The sequence below is a fragment of the Pan troglodytes genome, chromosome 4, assembly GCF_028858775.2.
Source record: "Pan troglodytes isolate AG18354 chromosome 4, NHGRI_mPanTro3-v2.0_pri, whole genome shotgun sequence".
NCBI lineage: Eukaryota > Metazoa > Chordata > Mammalia > Primates > Hominidae > Pan > Pan troglodytes.
The window spans coordinates 170,615,953-170,643,226 of record NC_072402.2 but is presented as its reverse complement, the minus strand read 5'-3'; the positions used below and the strand labels follow the sequence as shown (position 1 = coordinate 170,643,226).

The following is a 27,274-nucleotide window of genomic DNA, read 5'->3' as shown; positions in this document are numbered from 1 at the left end:
CTTTCTGTCTCTGTGAGTTTGACTACTCTAGGTTCCTTCAAGAGGAATCATACGGCATTTGTCCTTTTGTGGCTGGCTTATTCACTTAACATAATATCCTCAAGACTCATCCATGTTGTGCAAGTGTCAGAATGTCCCCTTCCTTTTTAAGGCTGAATAATATTCCATGTGTGTATACAGCACGTTTTGTTTATCCATTCATCCATCGATGGACATTTGGGTTGCTTGCACTTTTTGGCTATTGTGAATTCTTTCCCATTTCTTAAACAAGTGGAAATTTTTGTCTTAAATTGATCCCTTTTTGTGTCTAACCTTTGCTTTATCTTCTGGGCAGCCTCTTTGAGAAGCAATGTTTGGAAGTGCAAGGATGTAACTCTTTTTTTTTTTTTTTTCCTTTTTTTTTTGAGACAGAGTTTTGCTCTTGTTGCCCAAGCTGGAGTGCAATGGCACGATCCCAGCTCACTGCAACCTCCGCCTCCCGAGTTCAAGTGATTCTTTTGCCTCAGCCTTCTGAGTAGCTGGGATTACAGGCACGTGCTACATGCCCAGCTAATTTTTATTTTTATTTTTATTTTTTAGTAGAGATGGGGTTTTGCCATGTTGGCCACGCTGGTCTCGAACTCCTGACCTCAGGTGATCCACCTGCCTCGGCTTCCCAAAGTGCTGGGATTACAGGCGTGAGCCACCGCACCCGGCCAGGGATGTAACTCTGTTGTTGTTGTTGTTGTTGTTTGAGATGGAGTCTCGCTCTGTCTCCCAGGCTGGAGTGCAGTGGCGTGATCTCGGCTCACTGCAACCTCCGCCTCCCGGGTTCATGCCATTCTCCTGCCTCAGCCTCCCGAGTAGCTGGGACTACAGGCACCCACCACCACGCCCGGCTAATTTTTTGTATTTTTGGTAGAGATGGGGTTTCACCGTGTTAGCCGGGATGGTCTCGATTTCCTGACCTTGTGATCCGCCCGCCTCGGCCTCCCAAAGTGCTGGGATTACAGGCGTGAGCCACCGCGCCCGGCTGGATGTAACTCTTTAGACACCAATTCTGTCTAAATCTGTTGGTTTCATCTGTGAAAGGAGAAAAGTTAGTATCTCAGTATTATATATGTGGGCTAGTATTAGCCTATAGCTCCCTCTATCAGCCAATCTGTCAAAAGCATTTTATCACACACCAAATGAAAACTGTCCCCATTCAGTGACCCATCAAATGAAGAGATACTCTCTGCCCTCAAGGTGCTAAAGTCTTCAGGAAACAAATCAGACTCTGGACAGTGTGGTCCAAGGACCCTTGGGGAGTCCCTGAGACTCCCCAAGCAGGTTCTTTCTTTCTTTCTTTCTTTCTTTCTTTCTTTCTTTCTTTCTTTCTTTCTTTCTTTCAGATGGAGTCTTACTCTGTCACCCAGGCTAGAGTGCAGTGGCGTGATCTCGGCTCATTGCAACCTCCATTTCCCGGGTTCAAGCAATTCTCCTGCCTCAGCCTACCATGTAACTGGGATTACAGGCGCCTGCCACTGCGCCCAGCTAATTTTTGTATTTGTAGTGGAGATGGGGTTTTACCATCTTGGCCAGGCTGGTCTCAAACTCCTAACCTCGTGATCCACCCACCTTGGCTTCCCAAAGTGCTGGGATTACAGGCATGAGCCACCACGCCTGGCCACCCCAGCAGGTCTTTTCTAACTGTGAATCTCTGTAAGGCTGAATTTTCTTCCTGTAGTTCATCTAAAACAACATATCACATCAGATTGAATGCAGTAGTATTATGAGAATGCATCTGTCTTCTATTAAACCAGAGGTCAAGGAGTTCTCCCAAAATGTAACACAATGTTACTCTTCCAACCACATTTTTTGTTAGTTTTGGAAAAAACAGCCATTTCTCATATAAATGTTATGTTAACATGTTGTGGGTTTCTTGTTGCTCTTTTTATATGAATTTAAAATAAATATGTTGGCCAGATGCAGTGACTCACGCCTATAATCCCAGTGCTTTCGGAGGCTAAAGCGGGAAGATCACTTGAGGCCAGGAGTTCCAGAGCAGCCTGGGCAACATAGTGAGACCCCCATCTCTACAAGAAACAATTTTGATGTGGTGTTATCTCCTGTAGTCCTAGCTACTTAGGAGGCTGAGGAGGGAGGATTGCTTGAACCCACAAGTTCAAGGTTACAGTGAGCTATAATTGCACCATTGCACTACAGCCTCGGTGAAGAGTGAGATCTTGTCTCAAATAATAATAATAATATAATAAAATTAATATGTTAGAATTTGAAGTTTTAATTTCTAACATGGCAAATATCAATAGCTATAACCTATATAAATGTAAGTCCCTTGGGTCCTCCATAGTTTTTAAATACGTAAACAGGTCTTGAGACCAAAAAGTTTGAGAAGCACCACTAGAGGAAAAACCTCAGAGGTCCCCCAGCAGCATCAAGGAAACAAGAGTTGACTGAAACACTATTGTGCAACGAGCCGAGGAGCCCTTCTTTCCTAAACTCAGTCCTGTAGGTAAAAACAGGCATGCAGAGTCACGAAGATATGGTGTCACAAAGCCCCTTTCCAAGCTACTCTGGAAGCTTGGAAGTTACTGGGGCAGCTGAAAACCCTAGCAGGATTTATTACTCCTTAGCCCAGTAGTGTATATGGAATGTGCACTGTGTATGGCCACCAGTACTACTGCTGCCACCATTGCTGGAGTGATTGCCACCTGCCGGACATTGGACTAGGTGCTTTGAATTATCTGTCTCATTTAATGCTCACGACACTGAATATAGGTATTTTAAAATCTATTGTACATAATTTTAAAAGGCTTAGATTTGGTTTATTTATTTATTTTTTTTTGAGACAGAGTCTTGCTCTGTCTCATCCAGGCTGGAGTGCAGTGGCGCGATCTTGGCTCACTGCAGCCTTCACCTCCTGGGTTCAAACGATTCTCCTGTCGGAGCCTCCTGAGTAACTGGGACTACAGGTACACGCCACCACAACTGGCTAGTTTTGTATTTTTAGTAGAGACAGGGTTTCACCATGTCAGCCAGGCTGGTCTCGAACTCCTGACATCAGGTGATTCACCTGCCTCGGCCTCCCAAAGTGCTGGGATTACAGGTGTGAGCCACTGCACCCAGTCCTAAAAGGCTTGTAACTTGTAATTTGTAACTTGTCCAAAGCATAGCTGTTTTCAGTGACAGAGCTTGGATCTGAACACGGCTCTTCGTAGCTCCTGTTCTTTCCACTAAGCCATGTTGCCTCTCCTATTTCTTTTTTTTTTCAGCAAAATAATTTTATTTCCTAACATATGGTAACATATACATCCAATATGTGCTCCCCTTGCACATCTATTCACAAGTGACTTCCAAATGACAACTGCCTTGATATTTAAGCATGTGCTGAAAGTTATCTTAGTTGAGATATGAAAAATGCTTTAGATGGGTAACGTTCTGAGTACATTGGATTGGTCACAGCAGAATTTACTTAGATGAGTTCTACACATTTAAAGCTTTGAAAAGCTACTACTTTTACATCTAATACATTCAGATGAACACGATGCAGCAATATCAGCTTGTATTCCAGAGAAATCTCATTAGTTTTTCTGGTGATGGAACCACGTATCCACGTCTGTTGGTACCGTGCAGGCAGATTCACAGGGTGGTGGTAAAGCATCCACAATGGCTCTGGCAGCATCAGGATCACACTTGAACGGGCTCTCACAGTTGTGTTCATGCAACTGATTCCTTTTCCATTCGTTTTCTTAGTCACTAATGCTTTCCAGTGGTCATGAGTGCTTTTAATAATATCAATTGCAAAGTCCTTATCTTTAAATTCTGCATTAAAAGCAAACTCATTTTCTGGTTTTCCATCAGGAAACTTATACCTTCTAAACCAGTCCACAGTAGCCTCTAAGTAGCTGGGTTTCAGCCGTTTGACATCATTGATATCATTATAATTGGCTGCATCAGGATCATCCATATTAATGGCAATGACTTTCCAGTCGGTTTCCCCTTCCTCAGTCATAGCCAGTATGCCTAGAACTTTCACACCAATTATTTCACCTCTTGCACATACCTTGCTTCCAATTTCACACACATCAGTTGGGTCATTGTCACCACAACAGCCAGTATGTTTATCATTGTGCCCTGGGTCTTCCCAAGTCTGAGGGATGGCACCATAGTTCCAGATATATCCTTTATACGGGAACAAATTTGCAACATAGCGAAGTTTTCTTTTTTTCACATCTTGTTTAATGGGGTTTAAAGGGTCCTTTGTAGCAACCTCCATTTTTGCATTAGACCACCGTGGAACTTCAACTACCCTGTGGAACACATCCTTATCTGCATAAACTGGAATATCGTGAAATGGAGAGATATATTGTCCTTTCTCATTTTTGAGGAAGACTCGGTACTCCAGGGAGAAGGGCGTGGCGTGCTCCTCAGTGCTGAAGCCGCTCATGGTGCCGGAGTCCAGCCGCCACCACTGCCACAGAGCCACCAGCCCACATGTGGCGCCGACTGACAGCCTCTCCTATTTCAAGAAATAAGTCGGCATGGAAAGAATCCTAAATTACACACAACTTCACAAGATTCAGACATCATCTGCTGCATAAGATGAGACCTTTAAAAGCCTATTCTAGAACTAGCCACCCTCTTGCCAAGAATAAATTGGAAAGTGGTTGATTTAGTGTTGTTTTTTTTTCGGGTTTTTTTTTTTTTTTTTTGAGACGGAGTCTCGGTCTGTCGCCCAGGCTGGAGTGCAGTGGTGCACTCTTGGCTCACTGCAAGCTCCGCCTCCCAGGTTCATGCCATTCTCCTGCCTCAGCCTCCCGAGTAGCTGGGACTACAGGCACCCACCACCATCCCCAGCTAATTTTTTTTTGTATTTTTAGTAGAGACGGGGTTTCACCATGTTAGCCAGGATGGTCTCAATCTCCTGACCTCGTGATCCACCCACCTCGGCCTCCCAGAGTGCTGGGATTACAGGCGTGAGCCACTGCGCCTGGCCTCTTTTTTTTTTTTAAGACAGAGTCTCGCTGTGTCACCCAGGCTGGAGTGCAGTGGTGTGATCTCGGCTCACCGCAAGCTCCGCTTCCCGGGTTCACGCCATTCTCCTGCCTCAGCCTCCTGAATAGCTGGGACTACAGGCGCCCGCCACCACGCCCGACTAATTTTTTGTACTTTTTTTTTTTTTAGTAGAGATGGGGTTTCACCGTGTTAGCCAGGATGGTCTTGATCTCCTGACCTCATGATCCTCCTGCCTCGGTCTCCCAAAGTGCTGGGATTACAGGTGTGAGCTGCCGCACCCGGCCAATTATTTCTGATGGTCAAAGAACATTCTCATATCTGTGCATGTTTTTGTAATTATGGTGTTCAGATAATAAATCAACCTTATATAGCTGTTTAAATTTGGATGGCCTGCTTTTCTCATGAGGACTTTCTCATGGATCAAACTTTCAATAAACATTCAATTGTATATGAATATAATAAATACTGTGTTTGGAAGGATACAAAAGAAACTGGAAACAGTGCCTCTGGAGAGAACCAGAGTGACTGAGACTCAAGGTAACAAAGAAACATACTTTTCACCATCTACTTTTTTGTTTTACCTTTTAATTTTGTACCATATATAAGCACTACTTAGCTAATTAAAAAATACCAGTTTAAAAGGACAATGAACAAGACTCTGGTAAACTGTCAGATAGGAACTGCTCAAAGTCTGCAGCAGCAGCAGAGAATGGTGGACTCGTGGTTAGTTGGGTTCTGTCTGGTTCCTGGAAGATTCAATTACTTGCTCATCCAACTCACGTCAAAAGTCCTGTGGCTTCTGGGTGCGGTGGTTCATGCCTGTAATCCGAGCACTTTGGGAGGCCGAGGCAAGTGAATTGCTTGAGCCTAGGAGTTGAAGACCATCCTGGGTAACATGGCGAAAACTCGTCTTTACAAAAACCACAAAAATTAGCTGGCAGTGGTAGCATGTGCCTGTATAGTCCCAGTTTTGGGAGGCTGAGGTGGGAGGATCGCTTGAGCCTGGGAGGCAGAGGTTGCAGTGAGCTGAAACCATGCCACTGCTCTCCAGCCTAGGCGACACAGCAAAACCTTGTCTGAAAAAAAAAAAAATTATGTGGCTGAACATCTCATGCCTATGCAATGTGAAAGCAGACATTCAAAAGCAGTTATCTGAAGTTTAAAAGTTTGGCATCTTCCCAGAATAGCAGAAGGGAACCACTCAAGGGAATGGACATCCGCAAATGTGATGAAAAGGTCAGTAGAAAACTGTATAATTCATTCATTCCAGAAAACAAGCTAATACCCCATGGCCTGAACTTTGATAGGCAGGCCCACCCATCTGGCATTCTCCAATCCTCATTTCCTGCAGCAGCCCAAACACATCACTGTTGCCCTTAAACCCTTCCCTTTTTTCAAGAATCAGTATTTGTCTCAACTCCCTGGAGAAAAACTTTTCTCTGTGTTCCTGTGAACGAACTCCATTGCCAATCTCCTTTAAGACAATAGCTAAAACTTCCTGAGCACTCTGTGCTTTACACACAGTATCTCAAGTAATAAGTCTGACAACTCTATGAAGTAAGTACTAATTTTATCTCCGTTTTATAAATGACAAACCTGAGGCCCAGAGAGGTTAAGCAGTTTGCCCAAGGTCACACAGCTAGGAAATGACAGAGCTAAGATTAGAACTCAACTTTAGGCCTAGTTCCTGCTCTTGATCATGCATTATTATTATCAACCTGGCTTAGTATAAGCAGTGTGGTATGATTTGGATACCTACAGGGGGATTGCAGCTCTCAAAGCTCTTATTGGTCATTTTTCTTGGAATAAGTTGCTGAAAACAAGCCAAGTCTGATTCCTAGATGATATAACTTAAATTTACTAATGAAAGTAATGGCTGGAGCCTGGAGCTCAGACCAGGTAACAGACTATAGAGTAAGGAGCTGTGAGTTTAGTATGAAATCTGACTTTCATGCAACTCTTAGAGTCCTAAAATATGTATTGGTTGAGAACAAAGACGAGAATCAAATTAGAAGATATAAATTTCAGAATTTACTAGTTAACCTACTCACTATACTCATTAGATACATAGCTCAGCATGTTAATGATTATACAGCTGCTGTATGGTGGGCACCTACTCTGTTTTATTTGTTATTTTTGAGGCAGGGTTCCGCTCTGTTGCCCGGGCTGGAGTGCAATGTCATCGTGGCTCACTGAAATCTTGACCTTCTCAGTTCAAACAATCCTCCCCACCTCAGCCTCCTGGGTAGCTGGGACTACAGGCATGGGCCACCACACCTGGCTAGTTTTTAAATTATTTTGTCCATATGGGGTCTCACTATGTTACGCAGGCTGGTCTGAAACTCCTGGGCTCTAGCGATCCTTCCACCTCGGGCTCCCAAAGTGCTGGGATTACAAGTGTGAGCCACTGTCTGGCAGCTTTTCACATAAATAGAAAAACAGAGAATCAGAAAAATGACCTCCCAAGAACAAGAGCAGGATTTGAACCCAAATCTGTCTGACTCCAGGGATAGGACAGTATCTGTCTACCTTGTATCAGTGAGTTCAGTGTATCAATGCCAAGTCAGAGAACACATCTTGAGTTTTGTGGTTTTTGAACTCACTGATTTTTTTTTTTTTTTTGAGATGCAGTCTCGCTCTGTCTCCCAGGCTACAGTGCAGTGGCGCAATCTTGGCTCACTGCAACCTCCGCCTCCCAGGTTCAAGCGATTCTCGTGCCTCAGCCTCCTAAGTAGCTGGGATTCAGGTGTGTGCCACCATACCCAGCTAATTTTTGTATTTTCAGTAGAGACGGGGTTTCACCATGTTGGCCAGGCTGGTCTCGAACTACTGAGCTCAAGTGATCCACCCACCTTGGCCTCCCAAAGTGCTGGGATTACAGGTGTGAGCGACTGCGCCCTGCCAAACTCACTGATTTCTTTTCTGAAAAATAACTGCCTCTTTGAGTGCAGAGTGAATGTCAGAATTGGACATATAAATAAACTGAACAATGATAGTGAAATTAACATTTGTATACTAATAGCTTTCAAGGAGTACTCAGAAACGGCCCATCTGATCTTGCCATTTTATCTTTGCATTTTTGATGAGATAGGAAGGCAGAGCAGGTATTATCATCTGTTTAGAAGTCCAGAGATGAGTAACTTGCTCAAAGGCTGATGACTGCCCAGTGGCAAAGCTAGGATTAGACCTGGACAGTTGGTGATAATGCTTTCCTAAGTAGCACTACTGGCTGCAAACACATAGGTTCTTGTCTGTTCCACATAAATATCCAGTCTCTTATCAGACTCCAGTGAAAGGCTGACAAGAGTGAAGGAAGGAAGACTAAAGATAAGTGGCTAATGTGGGAAGTGAATGGCCTTTTGATGCAGTCAGGCTCAGGTTCAAATCTTGGCTTCATTTCTTATGCTGTGATTTGGACAGTTAACCTAAGTTTGTTTTCTTCATCAGTCAAAATGGGAAACAACACTGATTCAATTAACATTTATTAAGAAATTCCAGTGTGTCAGATAAACCATTACTAGAAAGTCATAAAAGGCTGTTTGATACATTTTAATCAATACATTATTATTTTTTAGGCTAGTCATGGTGGCTCATGTCTAATTCCAGCACTTCGGGAGGCCAAGGCAGGAGAATCGCTTGAGGCCAGGAATTTGAGACCAGCCCGGGTAACATACTGAGACTCCCATCTCTACAAAAAAATTTAAATATTAGCTGGGTGTGGTGGCACATGCCTGTAATCCCAGCTACTTGGGAGGCTGAGGTGGGAGGATCACTTGAGCCTGGGCTGTCAAGGCTGCAGTGAGCTGAGATCACACCACTGCACTCCAACCTGGGTGACAGAACAAGACCCTCTCTTTAAAAAAATTTTTTTTGTGTTTTTTTTTTAGGACAGGTGCAGTGGCTCATGCCTGTTAATTGCAGCACTTTGGGAGGCTGAGGCGGGCGGATCACTTGAGGTCAGGAGTTCAAGACCAACCTGGCCAACATGGGGAATCCCCGTGGTGGCGCAGGCCTGTAATCCCAGCTACTTGAGAGGCTGAGGCAGGAGGTTCACTTGAACCCGGGAGGTGGAGGTTGCAGTGAGCTGAGATAGCGCCACCGCACTCCAGCCTAAGCAAGATGGAGACTCCATCTCAAAAAAAGTTTTTTTTTTCCCCCATAGGGACAGAGGATTTTGGATGTGGCCCTGGAGATACATTTTCTAAAAATTTTTATTCACTACATACCTCTCAAAGGAACTAAATCTTTTTTTCTAATTAAAAAAATTAATTAATTTTTTTTTTGTAGTGGTGGGGTCTCAGTAGTTAACCAGGCTGGTCTTACACTCCTGGGCTCAAGCCATCCTCCCACGAGTGTCCCAAAGTTCTGAGATTACAGGCATGAGTCACTGTGCCTGGCCAAAGGAACTAAATCTTGAAGATTTAGTTGCTTGAAAGTTAGACCAGGAGTCTAATGCGGAGGCCAGTGGAGGCCAGGCAAGAAGCGTATGGGAGCAGAGCAGGTGGGATAGGGAACCGCCAAGCCCTTGGCTGCACTTAACACTGCAAAACAGGGAGAGCCCCGTGGAGCCAGGTGAAGCAGGTGATTCTCTGTGGAGTCTCCCACATTTTAAATGTTGGAAATTTTTTAAAACTATAAAATATAGTGAAAAACAGTATCTCAGTTAAATCTTTCCTGTAGGCTGCCAGTTTCTCAAGTTAGTTCCAGAGGAAAAGGGGCTTTTTAGTCACATGAAAATGGCAATTGCAAAGTCAAAACTTTGGGAAGATAAGCCTGGTCAGGGAGCTGCACATGATTTGGTTTGGTTGGCACTTGGAGAGAAAGCTGGGGAAGCACAAGTCAGGAGGCCAGAGAGCAATCTGTCAGGCGTGAGATGTGACAGTGCACATTACGACTGCTACTGAGTGGGGCAAATCCCTGTGTCAAGGACCAGAGCATGGCGGCTCACGCCTGTAATTCCAACACTTTGAGAGGCCAAGGCAGAAGGATCATTTGAGCCTAGGAGTTCAGGACCAGCCTGGACAAGATGATGAGGCCTGTCTATATAGGACTAGAGCCCTGCCCTTTCTACTTCATCAGCACAAGAGTCCAGGCAAGAGGAGGGCCATTTAACCCTACCCTTGCGATTTTGCTGTTCCACACATTAAATAGGAAAAGACTGGCAAAGGGGAATTGATAGTAAGTGGAATTTATTTATAAAACAATGCAAATACTATGTGGAATTAGGAAGCATTTCCCATTTTTATTCATAAAATTATTAATTAAAATTGCAAAAGTAGATTTACAGAGCCACAGGTAACAAAACAGGAAATGAAATGTTCCAGAGACATTCCGAAAAGTTCGAAAGAAACACACACTAGCCTCGAAATCTCCGGTTAAACCGTGGTTGCACAACAGGTTCTATTTATTCCTGCATTTTCTCAATAAGTTCTTCTTTATATTTGCCTTTCTCTTTTCCAACTTGTCGAGACTTGGCTTTGCGTTCAAGAATTTTTTTCCGATCCTTGTCCAGTTTTAGCCTGGTGATAACCACCTGTTGGGAGTGAGAAAACAGATCTTTATTTCTGCATCCCCACCAGCTATTGAGCAATATAGACATCATAAGTTAAGTAAGACCTCAGCCATTCAGCTTTTAAGGAACTGAAACTCTGGAAGGAAAACAGACCCTGTAACACAATACAAAATAGGAACACAAAGGAGAAATAGCATGTTCCACTAGGTAGGCATGAGGGCTACAGGAAGATATATTTTCTCTTATTCCTCTGAATATTATGTGGTAGGGGAAGTGATGCCTGGAACACTTGGAAGCCTCTTGCAACCAGCTTAAAGACACAGCCATTGGCCGGGCATGATGGCTCACACCTGTAATCCCAGCACTTTGGAAGGCTGAGGCGGGCGGATCATGAGGTCAGGAGATCGAGACCATCCTGGCCAACATGGTGAAACCCCATCTCTATTAAAAATATAAAAATTAGCTGGGCGTGGTGGTGTGTGCCTGTAGTCCCAGCTACTTGGGAGGCTGAGGCAGGAGAATCGCTTGAACCCAGGAGGTGGAGGTTGCAGTGAGCCAAGATCGCACCACAGCACTCCAGCCTGGTGACAGAGCGAGCATCCGTCTCAAAAAAAAAAAAAAAAAAAAAAGACACAGCCATCACCAAGAAAGGCAAAATAGAAAAGAGAAGAGAAGAAAAATCTGGATCCTTGATGATATCACAAAGCTACTGAATCAATCACGTCCACCTGGCCTGCCTCAGACACCTGTGCAGGGAGTACCAAAACACCAATAACTTTTAACAGTATTGACACACTCCATGGCTGCTATTGCCACTCAGTCCTTGACCATACCTTGCTCGGGTGAATGCCCACGTGGACGGTTGTGCCGTTGGCCTTCTCACGCTGCACCCGCTCGATGTAGATGACATATTTCTTTCTGTACACCTGGACTACCTTGCCAATTTGCTGACCTTTGTAGTGTCCTCGAACTACCTAAGAGAAAATACAAAAGAGAATCCCCCTCCATTTGTAGTGCATGATCATAACGAGGAAGCTAACCATCAGGAACACATGGGCTAAACACATAACTTTGTCAAAAGCAGCTTAATCTTGGCAGTCAAAAATTAGCTACTTTTCTGATATAAATCTGTGTTGTGCTATGGTTGGGTGGAGATTTTTTACCTGGATCCCACAGAAATGTGTGATATGAGCTTTAGAGGAAAAAGGAGAATACAAAACTACATATAGAATATACTCTGAACTATATATATATACATATATATGTCAAGTATCCCTTATTCGAAATGCTTGAGACCAGAAGTGTTTTGGATTTAGGGTTTTTGGGATTTTGGAATATCTGCATTACTAGCTAAGCATCCCAAATCTGGAAATCTGAAATCCCAAAAGCTCCAAAGAACACTTCCTTTGACCATCACGTTGACAAAGTTTCAGATTTTGGAGCATTCTGAATTTGAGATACTCAAACTATATGAGTGTATGTGCGTGTGTGTATATATATATATAAAATATATATTACATATGTGCATATATGCATATGTATTTATATGTCATATATACATACATGTATCATATACACATATGTACTTATGTAATATATACATATATGTCATACATACATATATGCACTTATATGTAATATATACATATATGTATACATATACATATATATGTGTATATATGTATATACACACACATATTTCATATATATAGCATGACACAGTGGGATAAAATATATATATAAATATTGGTAACAGCTGCCATTAGGCAGGAAGCAGGATTACAGATGACTGATTTTTAGATTTATATTCTTCTAAATTTCAACATTTCTACATTTAATACAAATATTTTAAAGTCAGAAAAAAATTTTAAATCTCACAGACTGTTTTACTGTACTAAAAATCTACTCTATTCAAAAACCAACTAGATTAGGGTTTCCTTGAAAGCAAGAGCTTATTTATTTATTTATTTATTTATTTATTTATTTATTTTTGACACGGAGTCTTGCTCTGTTCCCCCAGGCTGGAGGGCACTGGCATGATCTTGGCTCACTGCAACCTCCACCTCCCAGGTTCAAGTGATTCTCCTGCCTCAGCCTCCCAAGTAGCTGGGATTATAGGCACGCACCAGCAGGCCTGGCTAATTTTTGTATTTTTAGTAGAGACCAGGTTTCGCCATATTGGCCAGGCTGGTCTCGAACTCCTGACCTCAAGTGATCTGCCTGCCTCGGCCTCCCAAAGTGCTGGGATTACAGGTGTAAGCCACCATGTCCAGCCACAAGAGCTTATTAAACACCATGCATGGGGGCCGGGCGCGGTGGTTCACACCTGTAATCCCAGCACTTTGGGAGGCCAAAGCGAGTGGATCATGAGGTCAAGAGATCGAGATCATCCAGGCCAACATGGTGAAACCCTGTCTCTACTAAAAATACAAAAATTAGCTGGGCGTGGTGGTGGGCGCCTGTAGACCCAGCTACTCGGGGGGCTGAGGCAGGAGAATCACTTGAACCTGGAAGGCGGAGGTTGCAGTGAGCTGAGATGGTGCCACTGCACTCCAGCCTGGTGACAGAGCAAGACACTGCCTCAAAAAAAAAAAAAAAAAAACGCCAGGTATGATGTGACTCTGATTAATAAGCATAGAGGAAATACCACATATAAAGAACTAGAGAACCACAATACTCCTAAAATGTCTACGTATAGCTTGTTCGGCTTATTTTCCAAGGCGATTTTTAGGTTGAAGAGGACAATCATATCTCAGTGAAAAATCTACCACAGACTACATGACCAGAGACTCTCGGGACACACCTGGAAGAAGTCTTGTTAACTACCATCAAGACTGAAGAAATACACACATACACACTTTTTTTAAGAGACGGGGTTTCACCATGCTGCCCAGGCTGGTCTCAAACACCTGAGCTCAAGAGATCCACCCACCTTGGCCTTCCAAAGTGCTGGGAGTACATGTGTGAGCCACTGCACCTGGCCAAGACTGAAGAAAGATCTTAGGCCAGGCTCACAGCTGTAATCCTGGTACTTTAGGAAGCTCAGGCAGGTGGACTGCTTGAGTCCAGGAGTTGGAGACCAGCCGAGGCAACATAGCAAGACCCCGTCTCTACAAAAAAAAAAAAAAAAAAAGTTAGTCAGACATGGTGGCATGCGCCTATGATCCCAGCTACTCGGGAGGCTGAGGTGGGAGGATCACTTGAACCCAGGAGGTTGAGTCTGCAGCAACCTGTTTTTGCACCACTGTACTCCAGCCTGGGTGACAGAGTGAGATCCTGTCTCAAAATAAAATAAAATTAAAAATTAATTTAAAAAAATTTTAAAAACAGAAGTGGACAACCTCTGGACATAGTGAAAAGGAAGACAGGAGACAGGATAAGACTAAGTCGGCTGGTCGACTAGACTGGAGAGGTGAGGATGAAGAGGGAAGGATGATACTCAGAGTCTGGCTTGGGCAACCAGGTGGATGGAAATGCCATTGCCAGATGCAGAGAACATAGGGGAAGCCCCGTATTTTAGAAGGAAATAGTTTAGTTTGGAACATGCTAAATTTGAAGCATCTGGGGACATTCTAACAGAGAATTCAGACACAGCTGGAATGCCAACTGGGCCAGCAATAGAGACGTGGGAGTCATCCACAGAGAGGCAATTAGGAGCTTCATGTTGCTCAAGGAGTGATGGTATGAGAAAAGGGCAGAATGTACACATGTGAGAAAAGCCAGCATTTTGGAAGAGCTTGTGAGAGATTAATGTGGCCAGAGCGAATGGGAAATCATGCAAGTGTGGTGTTACAGCAGCCAAGAGAATGTCAAATTCTGTGGGACTGTCAAGAACACAGAGGATAAGGTATTTAACAGATCTGACAACAAGGTCATCACCAGTGGCTGTGGCTGGAATGCCTTCACTGAGTGCTGGGATGGAGGCCATTTACAGTAAAGTGATGAGTGTACCAGGTGAGAAGGTGAAGGTGAGAAAAGACAGTCCAAAGGAGCTTGGCTCTGAAGATGAGAAGGGGATAGATGTTTGAGGGGGATGGAAAGCTAAGGGAACTTTTCTTTATTTTTTATTTTTAAAGAAGGGAAAACATGATTGTGTTTAAATGCTGATGGGAAGGAACAAGTATGGAGGAAGAGGGTAAAAGAAACTACAGAGAAAGAAGATAAGGGACCAAAAAAGCTCCAAGAGAAGAATGGAGCAGCACCCAGTGGCAGATGGATTAGGCTTAGGCAGAAACAGGGAAACAGGGATATTTCTTTTTTTTTTTTTTTTTTTTGAGACAGAGACTTGCTGTGTTACCCATGCTGGAGTGCAGTGGCGTGATCTTGGCTCACCGCAACCTCCGCCTTCTGGGTTCAAGTGATATCTCATTGCCTCAGCCTCCCTTGTAGCTGGGATTACAGGCATGTGCCATCACGCCCAGCTAATCTTTATATTATTAGTATAGACGGAATTTCGCCATGTTGGCCAGGCTGGTCCCGAACTCCTGGCCTCAAGCGATCCACCTGTCTTGGCCTCTCAAAGTGTTGAGATTACAGGCGTGAGCCACTGCACCAGGCCTGGGATACTTCTTTCATTGTAACAGAAGGGAAAGAAAATAAGAGGGGTGGAACTACAGGTAAACGTGTAGGTGTGGAGCCACGATTTCTGAAAGTTCCTGGCTGATAACTTCAATTTTCTCTGTAAAGTAGGAGGAACCATCACCTACTCAGAGAAAGAGGAAGGTAAGTGAGATTCAGAAGATCCTGTGAGAGGAGGCAATATTAACAAACCCAATCAGGGCTATTTTATTCTCCTGGTGGAGAAGTGTTCAGCCAGTATGGCCTTTGGCTGAAACAATTCATACCTCTTAGGCATTCAAAAAATGGCAACAGGCAGCCGGGCGTGGTGGCTCACGCCTGTAATCCCAGCACTTGGGGAGGCTGAGGCGGGTGGATCACCTGAGACCAGACTGACCAACATGGTAAAACCCCGTCTCTATTAAAAATATGAAAATTAGCCGGGCATGGTGGTGTGTGCCTGTAATCTCAGCTACTTGGGAGGCTGAGGGAGAAGAATGGCTTGAACCCGGGAGGCAGAGGTTGCAGTGAGCCGAGATTGTGCCACTGCACTCCAGCCTGGGCAACAAGAGTGAAACTCTGTCTCAAAAAAAGAAAAGAAAAAAAAAAAAAAAAAAAGGGCAACAGGCCAGACACTGTGGCTCATGCCTGTAATCCCAGCACTTTGGGAGGCCAAGGCAGGATTGCTTGAAGCCAGGAGTTTGAGACCAGCCTGGGCAGCAAAGCAATACCTATTTTTAAATAAATAATAAATAAATAAATAAATAAATAAATGTCTCTAATTTAAAATATATATATTTAACAGCAGCTCCTTCTCCCTCTTTGCCCTCCTTCTCTGTCTCACCTTCTACATCTTACCTAGTCAAAAAATTTTTTTCATTCATTCAACAAATATTGACTGACCCTTCTCCTCTCTAAGTGTCAGACTCTGCACTGAGGTCAGACAACAAACAAGATGAACTCTCTGGTTTCATGGAGCTTAGCCTGATGGCCAGTAAGCAGTTAATGAGTACATAGACAAATACGTGACCACTAACTGGAATAAGTCACATAGGAACTTACTGGGATGATTAAAAATGGTCTTTTTAATGGTCTAATCATAATTAGGGTAATGGCTATTTGGTTTTACATTTGCGAAAACTGACCTGTGCATTTTACTGTGTGTAAATTATGCCTCAGTTAAAAATAAAATGATTTCAAATTGTGCTTACTGCTACGAAGAAAAAATAAAGAATGCTAGGCTATAATATTGGTTAAAGGATCTGGGAAGGCTTCTCTGAGGAACGGACATTTAAGGTAAGAACCGAAGAATGAGGAGTTACCTATGTAAAGGAGAGAAGGAAGAGCACTCCAGGCAGAGAGAACATTCCAGCGGGAGAAAAGATCAAGGTGTATTTAAAGACCCCAGAAGCCCAGTGTGGTTAAAGTGTAGAGCACATGGGGGTTAGGAGGAGATGAGGATAGAGAAGTAGACCAGGGTTGGCCCATACAGGGCCTTGCAGTCAGTGATTTTAGACTTTTTTTTTTTTTTTTTTGAGACCAAGTTTTACTCTGTTGCCCGGGCTAGAGTGCAGTGGCGCAATCTTGGCTCACTGCAACCTCTACCTCCTAGGTTAAAGCAATTCCCTTGCCTCAGCCTCCTGAGTACTTGGGATTACAGGTGTGTGCCACCACACCTAATTTTTGTATTTCTAGTAGAGACGGGGTTTCACCATGTTGGCCAGGTTGGTCTCGAACTCCTGACCTCAGGTGATCCACCCACCTCAGCCTCCCAAAGTGTCGGGATTACAGGCGTGAGCCACCGCGCCTGGCCATGATTTTAGATTTTATAAGCACATCAGGCACCATTGGTAAGCACCTGGCTAACTCCTCATTTCTCAGGTCTTCTCTTAAATGTATTAGTTCCTCAGAGAAGCCTTCCCAGGTCCTTTAATCAACATCATAGCATCCTTTATATTTTCTTCATAGCAATGAACACAATTTGAAATCATTTTATTTTTAACTGAGGCATCATTTACATACAGTAAAATGCACAGGTCAGTTTTGGCAGATATAAAACTGCCAAAGGATTTTTTTTTTTTTTTTTTTTTTTTGAGACAGAGTCTCACTCTGTCACCCAGGCTGGAGTGCAGTGGCGCGATCTTGGCTCATTGGAAGCTCTGCCTCCCGGGTTCACGCCATTCTCCTGCCTCAGCCTCCCAAGTAGTTGGGACTACAGGCGCCCACCACCATGCTCGGCTAATTTTTTATATTTTTAGTAGAGATGGGTTTCACCGTGTTAGCCAGGATGGTCTCAATCTCCTGACCTCATGATCTGCCTGCCACAGCCTCCCAAAGGGCTGGGATTACAGGCGTGAGCCACTGTGCCTGGCCGTTTTTTGTTGTTGTTGTTGTTTTTGAGACAGAGTCTCACTCTGTCACCCAGGCTGGAGTGCAATGGCACAATCTCGGTTCATTGCAACCTCCGCCTCCCGGGTTCAAGCGATTGTCATGCTTCAGCCTCCCGAGTAGCTGGGATTACAGGTGTGTACCACCACGCCTGGCTAATTTTTTGTATTTTTAGTAGAGATGGAGTTTCATCATGTTTCCCAGGCTGGTCTCAAACTCCTGAGCTCAGGGGATCCACCCGCCTCGGCCTCCCAAACTGCCAGGATTACAGGCGGGAGCCATCATGCCCAGCCTGCTGAAGGTTTTAAATAGGACCTGATTTGCAAATAATACCACTCTGTGGAAAATGGACAAAGGTAAGAGAGGGAACTGCAATGCTGCCTTGAACTGGACAGGAAATAGGTTCAAGACTTACTTTGGAGGTAGGATCAACAAGCCTTGATGGTAGATTACAAGAGGGGGTTAAGGAGCGTTGTTAAAGATAACAAAGGTTTAGGGGCATATGCAGCTGGGGAGATATAAATGGCACTTACTGGAGATGTGGAAGATGGGAGTAGAGTTGGCTTCTGGAGGCAGTGAGAGTGTTAGGATCAAGAGTACTCTTAAGAAGCTTGAAATGTCAATGGGCTACCTAAATAGAGATGTTCAGTAGGTAGTCAGATCTATAGGTCTGTGTTATAGGTAGTCAGATATACAGGTTGTCTAAAGTGGTCTGGACTGGGATATAAAAGAGGGAGTTGTTAGCACACAGCAGACATTTAAAGCTCTAAGAATGGATTATTACCTATTCTTTACCTACGTAGAGAACACAGAGCAGAAAGAGATGCTAGATGTGTCCACTGGATTCAGTCACGAAGGGATTATTAGTGATCTACGCCAAAGTAGGTTCTATAATGTAGTGGGGACAGGGAACAGACTGAAGAGTATTCAAGAGTGAATGGGAGATGAGGAGGTGTAGACAGCTCTCTTGAGGAGGTTGGTTATGAATAGAGAACAAAGTGTAGTAGCTGGAAGGAAATGTGGGCTAGGGAAGTGAATCCAAATTTTCCAGCTCTCTTTGAAAATCCAAGAATCTAACAATGGGCCTGCATTTCCCCCAGGCATCAATGGGCTAAAGGTAGATGATTAATATCTTATATGTGAGGCTTGAGCTTTCCAGTTTGCCATTTTCTATCCCTACCTATCCCCTATAAGTATTTGCAATTCCCCCATTCTAGAACATGTCTGATGGGAAGGATCCAGGAGAGAGGGGGTTGAAACTGCTGATCATACCTCTGAACTACTCTTTCCACTCTTCCTGTCACACTCCCGGCTTAACTCCACATTTTTTCCTCCTTAACATATCCCCAAACTTTCAAAGAGTCCCAGTGTCTCAGATGATACACCAAGCCTCATCACCTTATGTTATTTCATTCTCTAAGACAATAGCTCTTAACTGAGTTTGGGAAGAGTTGATTTTGCCCCCCAGGGAGCATTTGGCAATATCTGGAAATATTTTTGCTTGTCACAACTGTGAAGGGAGGGAGTGCCACTGGCATCTAGTGGGGAGAGGCCAGGGACGCTGCTAAACATTCTACAATGCACAGGACAGCCCCCACCCCCCACCCCCCACAACAATTATCCAGTCCAAGATATCAATAGAGCTGACGCTAGGAAACCCTGCTCTAAAACGTGATCTCCATGAGAACAAGGGCCTTGTCAATCTTGTCCTAGAACAATCTCTGGTAAGTGCTCCATAAATATTCCTTTGAGGAATGAATCTAGCCCCTGCTTATTTCACTCATATCCAACTCTCTTCCCTCCTCTCATGCATTCTAAGCTCCAATCACAGAGAACAGAGGGCTTGTACGTTCTCACATGGGCCAGTCTTTTAGAAATTATGAAAGAGTGACTCGCTGCATCTTTACCATTTCTCCTGCCAAATCCAATGCTATCACATGGCCAGCTCCCACAAATCTCTGTCCATCAATCCCACTACACCCAAATATACTAAAACACTACTCTCACTGCAGCACTTTCCCCTACAGTCTGGTTCAACAAGCCACCCTGGGCAACAACACTTGGCAAACTAGCAGCCAGAAGGTTAAATCAAAAGTATTTTTGGCGGGGCACGGTGGCTCACACTTGTAATCCCAGTGTTTTGGGAGGCTGAGGTGGGAGGATCACTTGAGGCCAGGAGTTCAGAGACCAGCCTGGGCAACATAGCAAGACCCTATCTCTACAAAACAAACAAAAAAGCAGGTTTTTGCTTGGTTGACATACTGTTTTATTAAATTTTACTATTACTATTAAATAATTAAATGCTCTAAAGCAACGCAGGCACTCTCTAGTGGCTCTGAACCCTATCTCTGGCCTAACACATCTGAAGGATCACACTACTTTCCAGAGTCCTGAGGCATGTGAGTCTGTGACTGCTCCACGCATGACGTTCTTAGGCAAAGGTGTCCGAGCGCCACTAGCGCCGGAGGGAGACGTACCTGGACCTCGTCGTCCTTGCGGATGGGCATGGAGCGGACATTGTACTTCTGCCGCAGCTCCTTGGAGAGCGGGGATGACATGATCTTCCTGCGCACGTGTGAGGGGGCATTGAAGTGACGTTTGCGGTTTTTACTGCGGTCCGAGGTAACGAAGGGATTGAACTTCATGGTGACCCTCTACAAAGGGCGGAGAGAGACGGAATGAAGGGGCGCTCAGTGGGTTACAGGGGCCTGTTCTCGACCCAAGACACTCCTCCTCATCCCCCAACAAAGGCTCTACAGGGGAGGTAGCCTCTGAAAAGGCAACTGAGGGAGGACAGAGAGATGCGACTAGTCTGACTATCACATAAAGTGAGACGAGTGTGGAGGTCGCATGCCCGTCTGAAGGGGTCGTGGGGGAGAGGGTGGCACTGGGACCTTGAGGCTGAGGAAGGAATGCTAGGGTTAGGCAGGAATGGGTGGTCGGGAGGTCACTCAAAGAGAGCTGTGGGGTGACATGTGTTCCCGCGACACATAGGGCAGGGTCTCACGGGGCAGTAGGGTTCACTGTCCGAGAAAACTCCAGCCTCCACTCACCCGGCTACTAGATGCCTCAGACCCTGAGTGCGCAGGGCCGGAAGTGAGTTTCCGTGCCGCGCAAGCGCAGAAAGACATCGAAGCCCCATTTCCGTAGGAGCGAAATAGAATGGCGCCCCCAGCGGCTTGGGGTGGGATCTCAGCGCCTCATTCCTAGGGGCCCGGGGAGGGCGATGCCAGTGAGTACAAGGGCCTGCGGTAGAGGCTTACTGGTGTTCTTTTTTTTTTTTTTTTTGAGACGGAGTCTCGCTCTGTCGCCCAGACTGGAGTGCAGTGGTGCAATCTCGGCTCACTGCAAGCTCCGCCTCCCAGGTTCACGCCATTCTCCTGCCTCTGCCTCCCGAGTAGCTGGGACTACAGGCGCCCGCCACCACGCCCGGCTCATTTTTTGTATTTTTAGTAGAGATGGGGTTTCACCGTGTTAGCCAGGATGGTCTCGATTTCCTGACCTCATGATCTGCCCGCCTCGGCCTCCCAAAGTGCTGGGATTACAGGCGTGAGCCGCCGCGCCCTCCTACCTCTACTTTTTTCTATCTCTGGGACTAAACGGCGGCCGGCGGCGTGCCTGCGGGTTTGTGGCCGCCGCCCCGCCCCTCTCCCCTAGACCCCGCCCCTCTCATCCAGTCCCCGCCCACTCCGGCCGCTCCGCGCCCACCTGTGGCCCTCGTGGCCCTTCTGCCCGTGCCTGGCCCCGCCGGGTCGCTCCCGAGCTCCGCGTTTCGTTCGCCGACCCCTGGAAGACTGCCTGGAGGCCCGGGCGCCACCCGACCACTGGCTAGGCCGACACTTTGCGCGGACCCTGGGTGTAAAAGGTCCCCGGGTCTCTGGTCCCGACGGAGCTGTGAGGGAGATCAACCACGTCCCCTCCGTGGGCACCGTGGCGGCAGGGAGGGAAAAGGGCTCTGGGTCTCGACTCTCTTCAGGTTAAGAACCGACGGGGTTTATTCTATGCAAGGTGTTATTAACTCCAACTCTCCCTTTCGTTCATTCATTCCATATATGTTGAATGACAACGTAGTGCCAAATGCCGGCGTGCTGAAACTCAGAGAAGAAGATGTCTTGCAAGTACAGCAGCCACACCCAGGCAGGTCCCGTGCTCTCTCTTAGTTTATCAGTGTTCCCTGACATGTAGTGGTGACATTGTTAAACACCTGCGTTTACTAATACTAGATTTTTTTTTTTTTTTTTTTTTTTTTTTTGAGATAGAGTTTTGCTCTTGTTCCCTGGGCTGGAGTGCAGTGGCACCATCTCGGCTCACCGCAACCTCCGCCTCCCAAGTTCAAGCGATTCTCCTGCCTCAGCCTCCCCAGTATCTGGGATTATAGGTATGCGCCACCACGCCCGGCTAATTTTGTATTTTTAGTAGAGACGGGGTTTCTCCATGTTGGTCAGGCTGGTCTTGAACTCCCGACCTCAGGTGATTCTCCCGCCTCGGCCTCCCAAAGTACTGGGATTACAGGCGTGAGCCACTGCGCCTGGCCTACTAATTCTAAGTTTTATTCCGGGCCCTTCACAGTTAATGTTGGAGGCCTCTGGAGGATGGCCACACCTGGGCTATTTGCAGAAGCCTGGACAGCACAGCAAGCAGAGTTAAAGCAGTTAAGGCAGTATCAGCTGAAGGGCCACCCAGCTGTGCATGTGCCCAGGCTCCAAGAATAAGGAGGTTGGGGGGCGGTCCTAAGAAAGGATGTCATTACCCATCGGCAACCCAGGAGCAGACGCTGGCATAACGGTGCACACACAGTAAAGGTCAGAGGTTCTTCTTAGAATAGTCCTTAGGTGTTAGTCAAACCCATGCCCTGCCCCAAGGAGTTCATTCATTCACTCATTCACTCACTCACTGGTTCTGTTTATTCACTCATTTCTCTATCACATATCCATTTATTGTCATTCACCCACTTATTTACTCATACATTCATTCATTTGCTCATCAATTTATTTGGTACCTACATGGAGCCAGGTACAGGTCTTGATTAAAGAGATCTGGGGAGGAGTGCTCCCAAGAAGTTCAGAGCCTCACTGGTGAAGGAAAGCCATGTAAAGACAGATCTTGAGAACCCAAGATCATCAAGGAGTATCCATGATCAAGCAGAGCAGGGAAGGCTTTTTGTTTTGTTTTGTTTTGTTTTTAACATGCTGTGTGCTTCAGTAAAATTAAAACAGGCACAATGATATCCTGGATGACAAGAGCTGGAGGCTGTCATTCTAACAATGTAGTGGGACTGGCTGTCTTGTCTCATGCCCACCCCTGGAAACATGCGCAGGAACTCAAGCACCTAGCACAGAGGAAGTGTCTGGTGAGTCTTTTTATTTCTCGAGGCAGTGGCTGCATGGGGAAGTGCTTGAGCCCTGGCACCCGAATCGCCTGGGTTTGGATCTCTGCCACTGCCTGGTTCTTTGGCTTTGGAGAAGATATTCAGCCTCTTGGTCACTCACTTTATTCCCATCTGAAAAATGGGAATAATGATAGTACTACCTCATTGGTTTGGTGTCAGGATTTTTTTTTTTTTTCGAGATAGAGTCTCGCTCTGTCGCCCAGGCTGGAGTGCAGTGGCGCAATTTCGGCTCACTGCAACCTCCACCTCCCGGGTTCAAGTGATTCTCCTGCCTCAGCCTCCTGAGTAGCTGGGACTACAGGCGTATGCCACCACGCCTGGCTAATTTTTGTATTTTTAGTAGAGACAGGGTTTCACCATGTTGGTTAGGCTGGTCTTGAGCTCATGACCTCAAGCAATCCACCTGCCTCAGCCTCCCAAAGTGCTGGGATTACACATGTGAGCCACCACACCCGGCCTGGTGTCAGGATTAAATGAACCCTTAGCACAATGGTACAGAGGAAGAACTTAATAAATGTTGGAATTTATTTATTTATTAGATGAATAATAATGGCTCTTCTTAATGGGCTGAGCATTTACTGTCAGGCATTGTGCTAACAGGTTTACAAGCATTACCTCATTTTAGTCCGTTAAATAACAGTATGAATTGTCCCTTTTACAGGTGAGAAAACTGAGGCTCTGAGTGAGATGGGAACAAAGGATGGACATAATCTACCATTAGATGCTCAATATGGTTATTATTTATCTTGCAGCCCATAAAGATAATAATGCGATCCGTATTTATTAATCTAGGAAGATGTCTGTTAAGTGAGGGCTAAGCTATACAATAATATGAACAGTATGATCCCATTTTGCTTATCAAAAGGCATCGCTAAAATGTTATCATTAAATGATCATCTCTGATTAGTGGGATTACGGGTGACTTTCGTTTTTCCCCTTTTACTTTTTTTAGTATTTGATAATTTTCCTCCAGTGGGCTTATGAGCCTGTGTTATTTGTGTAATTAAAATTACATTTTGAAGATTTAAAAAGTTGTAAGAACGCTGTCCCTGCGAATGTTTAATTTAGATTTTCTCTGCACGTTGTTTTAAAGGAAAAACAAAACCAAAAAAAGCACCTCCTGCTCTGACCACCCCTATTTCCAGTTTTCCCTTTTGGCACAGCAAAGATGACCTTGGGACTGAGGTGGAACCATGTAATTCTTCGTAATCCCAGAGTCAGGCAGACCTGGGTATGAATTCCATCTTTACTAACTGCGTGACTCACTGTGTGGCCACGCCAAGTTACGAGGTCTCTCTGTTTCCTCCTTCCTAAAAAGGAGATAACATCCATCTCGAAGGAAGATCTGGCCTGAAGAGCAGTCACTCTTGCCTGGCATGCAGAGAATGCCAAATCATATCAATGACTGGCCAGAATGAAGTGCATGACCTCATCACTCCATAATTGACAGGAAACAACTGCTAGGGCAAGAAAAAAGGGTCTCCAGTGAGTATTCTTGTCCACACACATCCCCACTCACGTTCCTGGACCACTGCATCTAACTGCCGCAGCAGCTAATGAACCTTCTGGAATAAAGGACCAGTTTCTTAAGAAGGGATTGAGACCTCCAGTGGCCTGCCACATTGTTTCCGGCAAGAATTTAAAAATTATTTGTAACATATAGTAATAAAAACTAACCACAGGCTGGGCGCAGTGGCTCACGCCTGTAATCCCAGCACTTTGGGAGGCTGAGGCAGGTGGATCACCTGAGGTCAGGAGTTCGAGACCAGCCTGACCAATATGGTGAAACCCCGTTTCTCCTAAAAATACAAAAATTAGCTGGGCATGGTGGTGGGCGCCTGTAATCCCAGCTACTCAGGAGGCTGAAACAGGAGAACTGCTTGAATCTGGGAGGTAGATGCTGCAGTGAGCCGATGTCGCGCCATTGCACATCAGCCTGGGCAATGACTCCGTCTCAAAAAAAAAAAAAAAAAAAAAACTAACCACAGCTACTATTTATGAACTCTAGTGCCACACCCCATTTCTTCCCAGGTTTCACCCCCTCTTCCCAGGTTTCACCCACCCCAACCAGTGTTGTTTGCAACACTTCAGCTTCTCTCCTCACGAAGCACGTCTCCAGAGACGCCTCTTCCGCAGCACCTTCCCAGGGAAGCCATTTCTGCCTGGACCCACCGCAGCTCCCAACCTGTCACGCACCCCTGGAGGGTTCTGCTCTGTAATCCTGATTTAGAAATCCTCTTACATGAAACCACTGGAATCCACATCTGGTTAGACAATTGGAAAAGTTCATTGAAAGGAGAAATAATAAAAATGGCATCCATCCCTTAAATGTTGTATGCCAATGTCAAACACATTGGACAATGACCCTGGGCTAAGGCTCTACCTTACAGAGAAACCTGTATCGGTGTTCCCCTCCATTTTCCTTACATAAAGCAACCAGAAATCTTCAGTTGTTCCTTTCTCTGTCTCTCTCCCTTTCCACACCCGCCTTCCCTCTCCCTCTCTCCCTCCCTCCCTCTCTCTTTCTCTCTTTTTTGAGACAGAGTTTCACTCTGTCACCCAGGCTGGAGTGCAGCAGCTAGATCTTGGTTCACTGCAGCCTCCACCACTCCCCCCACTTCCCCCCCGCCGCCCCTGCCCCCACCGCAGCCTCCCAGGTGGCTGGGACTACAGGCCACCACGCCCACTAATTTTTGTATTTTTTCTATAGAGACGGGGTTTCATCATGTTGCCCAGACTGGTCTCAAACTCTTGGGCTCAAGCAATCCTCTCACCTCAGCCTCCCGGTGCTGGGATTATAGGCGTGAACCATCACGTCCGGCCTCCCAAATCTTTTACAGTTGTCTTGTTCACTTCTCATTCAGCAGCATTTTGAGTTGGGAGGGGTAACAACTCACCTTAATCAAGTCTCTCTAAAGCATTCAACTTAGTTTTACTAGGTTCATTTCTTGTAGCTCATTGGTTTAACTAATAGTTCCCCAAATCACATCCTACCAGTATAAAAGCACAACTAGTATAAACAGGTTTGGGAACACACATAACTCAAGTATCAGGATGTAAGAGCGAGAGCATGGGGAGAGTTAAGAATTTCTCACAGACTGCTTCCCTCCCACATTCATCCCTGGTGTGTTTATCCGTGTTAGGGCTGTTCTGATGAAAGTCTTGTAGGACTCGGCAGCAAGATGGGAAAGATCCATGGAAGTCCATTGCTCATAGCTGATGATGATCTCTCATTGCTGAGCTTAGGGTTGAAAAAGGAGTGCCAGGTCCTTTGAAATCAAGAAGAATTTATGAATCACCTTTCATTTATGGAGCCCTTAGCTCAAAGCTCTAAAGTTAGTATTTTCTCAAGATTATATCCTATTTGGGAATGCTCATAATGGTCCAATCACCATTTTTGAAAACTTACTGTGTACCAGCAATAAACACTCTTCTACATAGACAATCTCATTCTAATATAATTTCTGTGCACGTTATAGATTCTATTTCTGAAACAGCCCTATGTGGTAGTTTTATTACTGTCCTCATTTTCACCCAACAAATCTGAGGCACTGAGAGGTTAAGGACCTGGACTGAAGCTGCACAGCTAGAAGGTGACAGACCCAAGAACATTCTGTAGGGACTCAATAAAGGAATGACTTAATCTAAGGGGGCTTGACTTACTTTCTTCTTTTCTTTTTTTTTTTTTTTTTGAGACGGAGTCTCGCTTTGTCCCCCAGGCTGGAGTGCAATGGTGCGATCTCAGCTCACTGAAACCTCTGCCTTCCAGGTTCAAGCGATTCTCCTTGCCTTAGCCTCCTGAGTAGCTGGGATTACAGGTGCCTGCCACCACGCCCAGCTATTTTTTGTATTTTTAGTAGAGATGGGGTTTCACCATGTTGGCCAGGCTGGTTTTGAACTCCTGACCTCAGGTGATCCACCCGCCTCTGCCTCCCAAAAGTGTTGGGAATACAGGTGTGAGCCACTGCACCTGGCCAAAGGGGGTTTCACTTTGTTTTTTTTTTGAGATGGAGTCTCGCTCTGTCGCCCAGGCTGGAGTGCAGTGGCACGATCTCGGCTCACTGCAAGCTCTGCCTCCTGGGTTCACGCCATTCTCCTGCCTCAGCCTCCGGAGTAGCTGGGACTACAGGTGCCCACCACCACACCTGGCTCATTTTTTGTATTTTTAGTAGAGACGGGGTTTCTCCATGTTAGCCAGGATGGTCTCGATCTCCTGACCTCCTGATTGGCCCACCTCGGCCTCCCAAAGTGCTGGGATTACAGGCGTGAGCCACCGCGCCTGGCCGGGGTTTGACTTTCTGATCATCCTCACAGATCTCCTTTTCAACTCTTCTACCTTCTCTCCTCTAGAAGTGAATTCCATTCTGGCTGTGATTCCAGCCTTTGGGTCACCCAGCCCCAGTCAAGGTAGAAAGAATCACACCATAATA

The 27,274-nt window shown here is 45.4% G+C and overlaps 2 protein-coding genes and 1 long non-coding RNA gene across 6 annotated transcripts; 1 reads left to right on the top strand and 2 right to left on the bottom strand.

The window, feature by feature from the left end:
• Window positions 1–3,457: 3,457 nt before the first annotated feature.
• Window positions 3,458–4,444, bottom strand: LOC101058953 (inorganic pyrophosphatase-like). The gene is given in 2 exon segments (XM_009450134.5): window positions 3,458–3,691; window positions 3,694–4,444. Coding segments are annotated over 2 exon segments (864 nt in total). The 5' UTR covers window positions 4,430–4,444; the 3' UTR covers window positions 3,458–3,563.
• Window positions 4,445–10,220: 5,776 nt separating this feature from the next.
• RPL26L1 (ribosomal protein L26 like 1) lies at window positions 10,221–21,237 on the bottom strand. Of its 4 annotated transcripts, none has more exons than XM_009450132.2 (4): window positions 21,164–21,237; window positions 19,933–20,109; window positions 11,344–11,484; window positions 10,221–10,531 (listed from the first exon to the last, which is right to left on the bottom strand). In XM_009450132.2, exons 2-4 carry the CDS (start codon window positions 20,098–20,100, stop codon window positions 10,403–10,405), a joined length of 438 nt encoding a protein of 145 aa, XP_009448407.1. In that variant the 5' UTR covers window positions 20,101–20,109; window positions 21,164–21,237; the 3' UTR covers window positions 10,221–10,402. The 4 variants fall into 4 exon arrangements, with proteins under 4 accessions (XP_009448407.1, XP_527121.3, XP_001154101.1 ...); XM_527121.9 differs by lacking the exon at window positions 21,164–21,237 and adding an exon at window positions 20,509–21,056; XM_001154101.5 differs by lacking the exon at window positions 21,164–21,237 and adding an exon at window positions 20,463–20,553.
• Window positions 21,238–21,714: 477 nt separating this feature from the next.
• LOC104006643 (uncharacterized) lies at window positions 21,715–25,173 on the top strand. The gene is made up of 3 exons (XR_010157049.1): window positions 21,715–21,833; window positions 22,658–22,805; window positions 24,876–25,173. It is a non-coding gene; the product is annotated as an uncharacterized LOC104006643 (long non-coding RNA).
• The last annotated feature ends 2,101 nt before the right edge of the window (window positions 25,174–27,274 follow it).

Excerpts from the sequence above, each read along its gene's own strand:
- RPL26L1 (XM_527121.9), bottom strand. The coding sequence starts at position 20,586 with ATGTCTTTCTGCGCTTGCGCGGCACGGAAACTCACTTCCGGCCCTGCG. Across the intron at positions 11,485-19,932 it reads GCAAGGACGACGAGGTCCAG|GTAGTTCGAGGACACTACAA; the intron begins GTACGTCTCCCT and ends ATTTTCTCTTAG. Across the intron at positions 10,532-11,343 it reads TGGGCATTCACCCGAGCAAG|GTGGTTATCACCAGGCTAAA; the intron begins GTATGGTCAAGG and ends CACTCCCAACAG.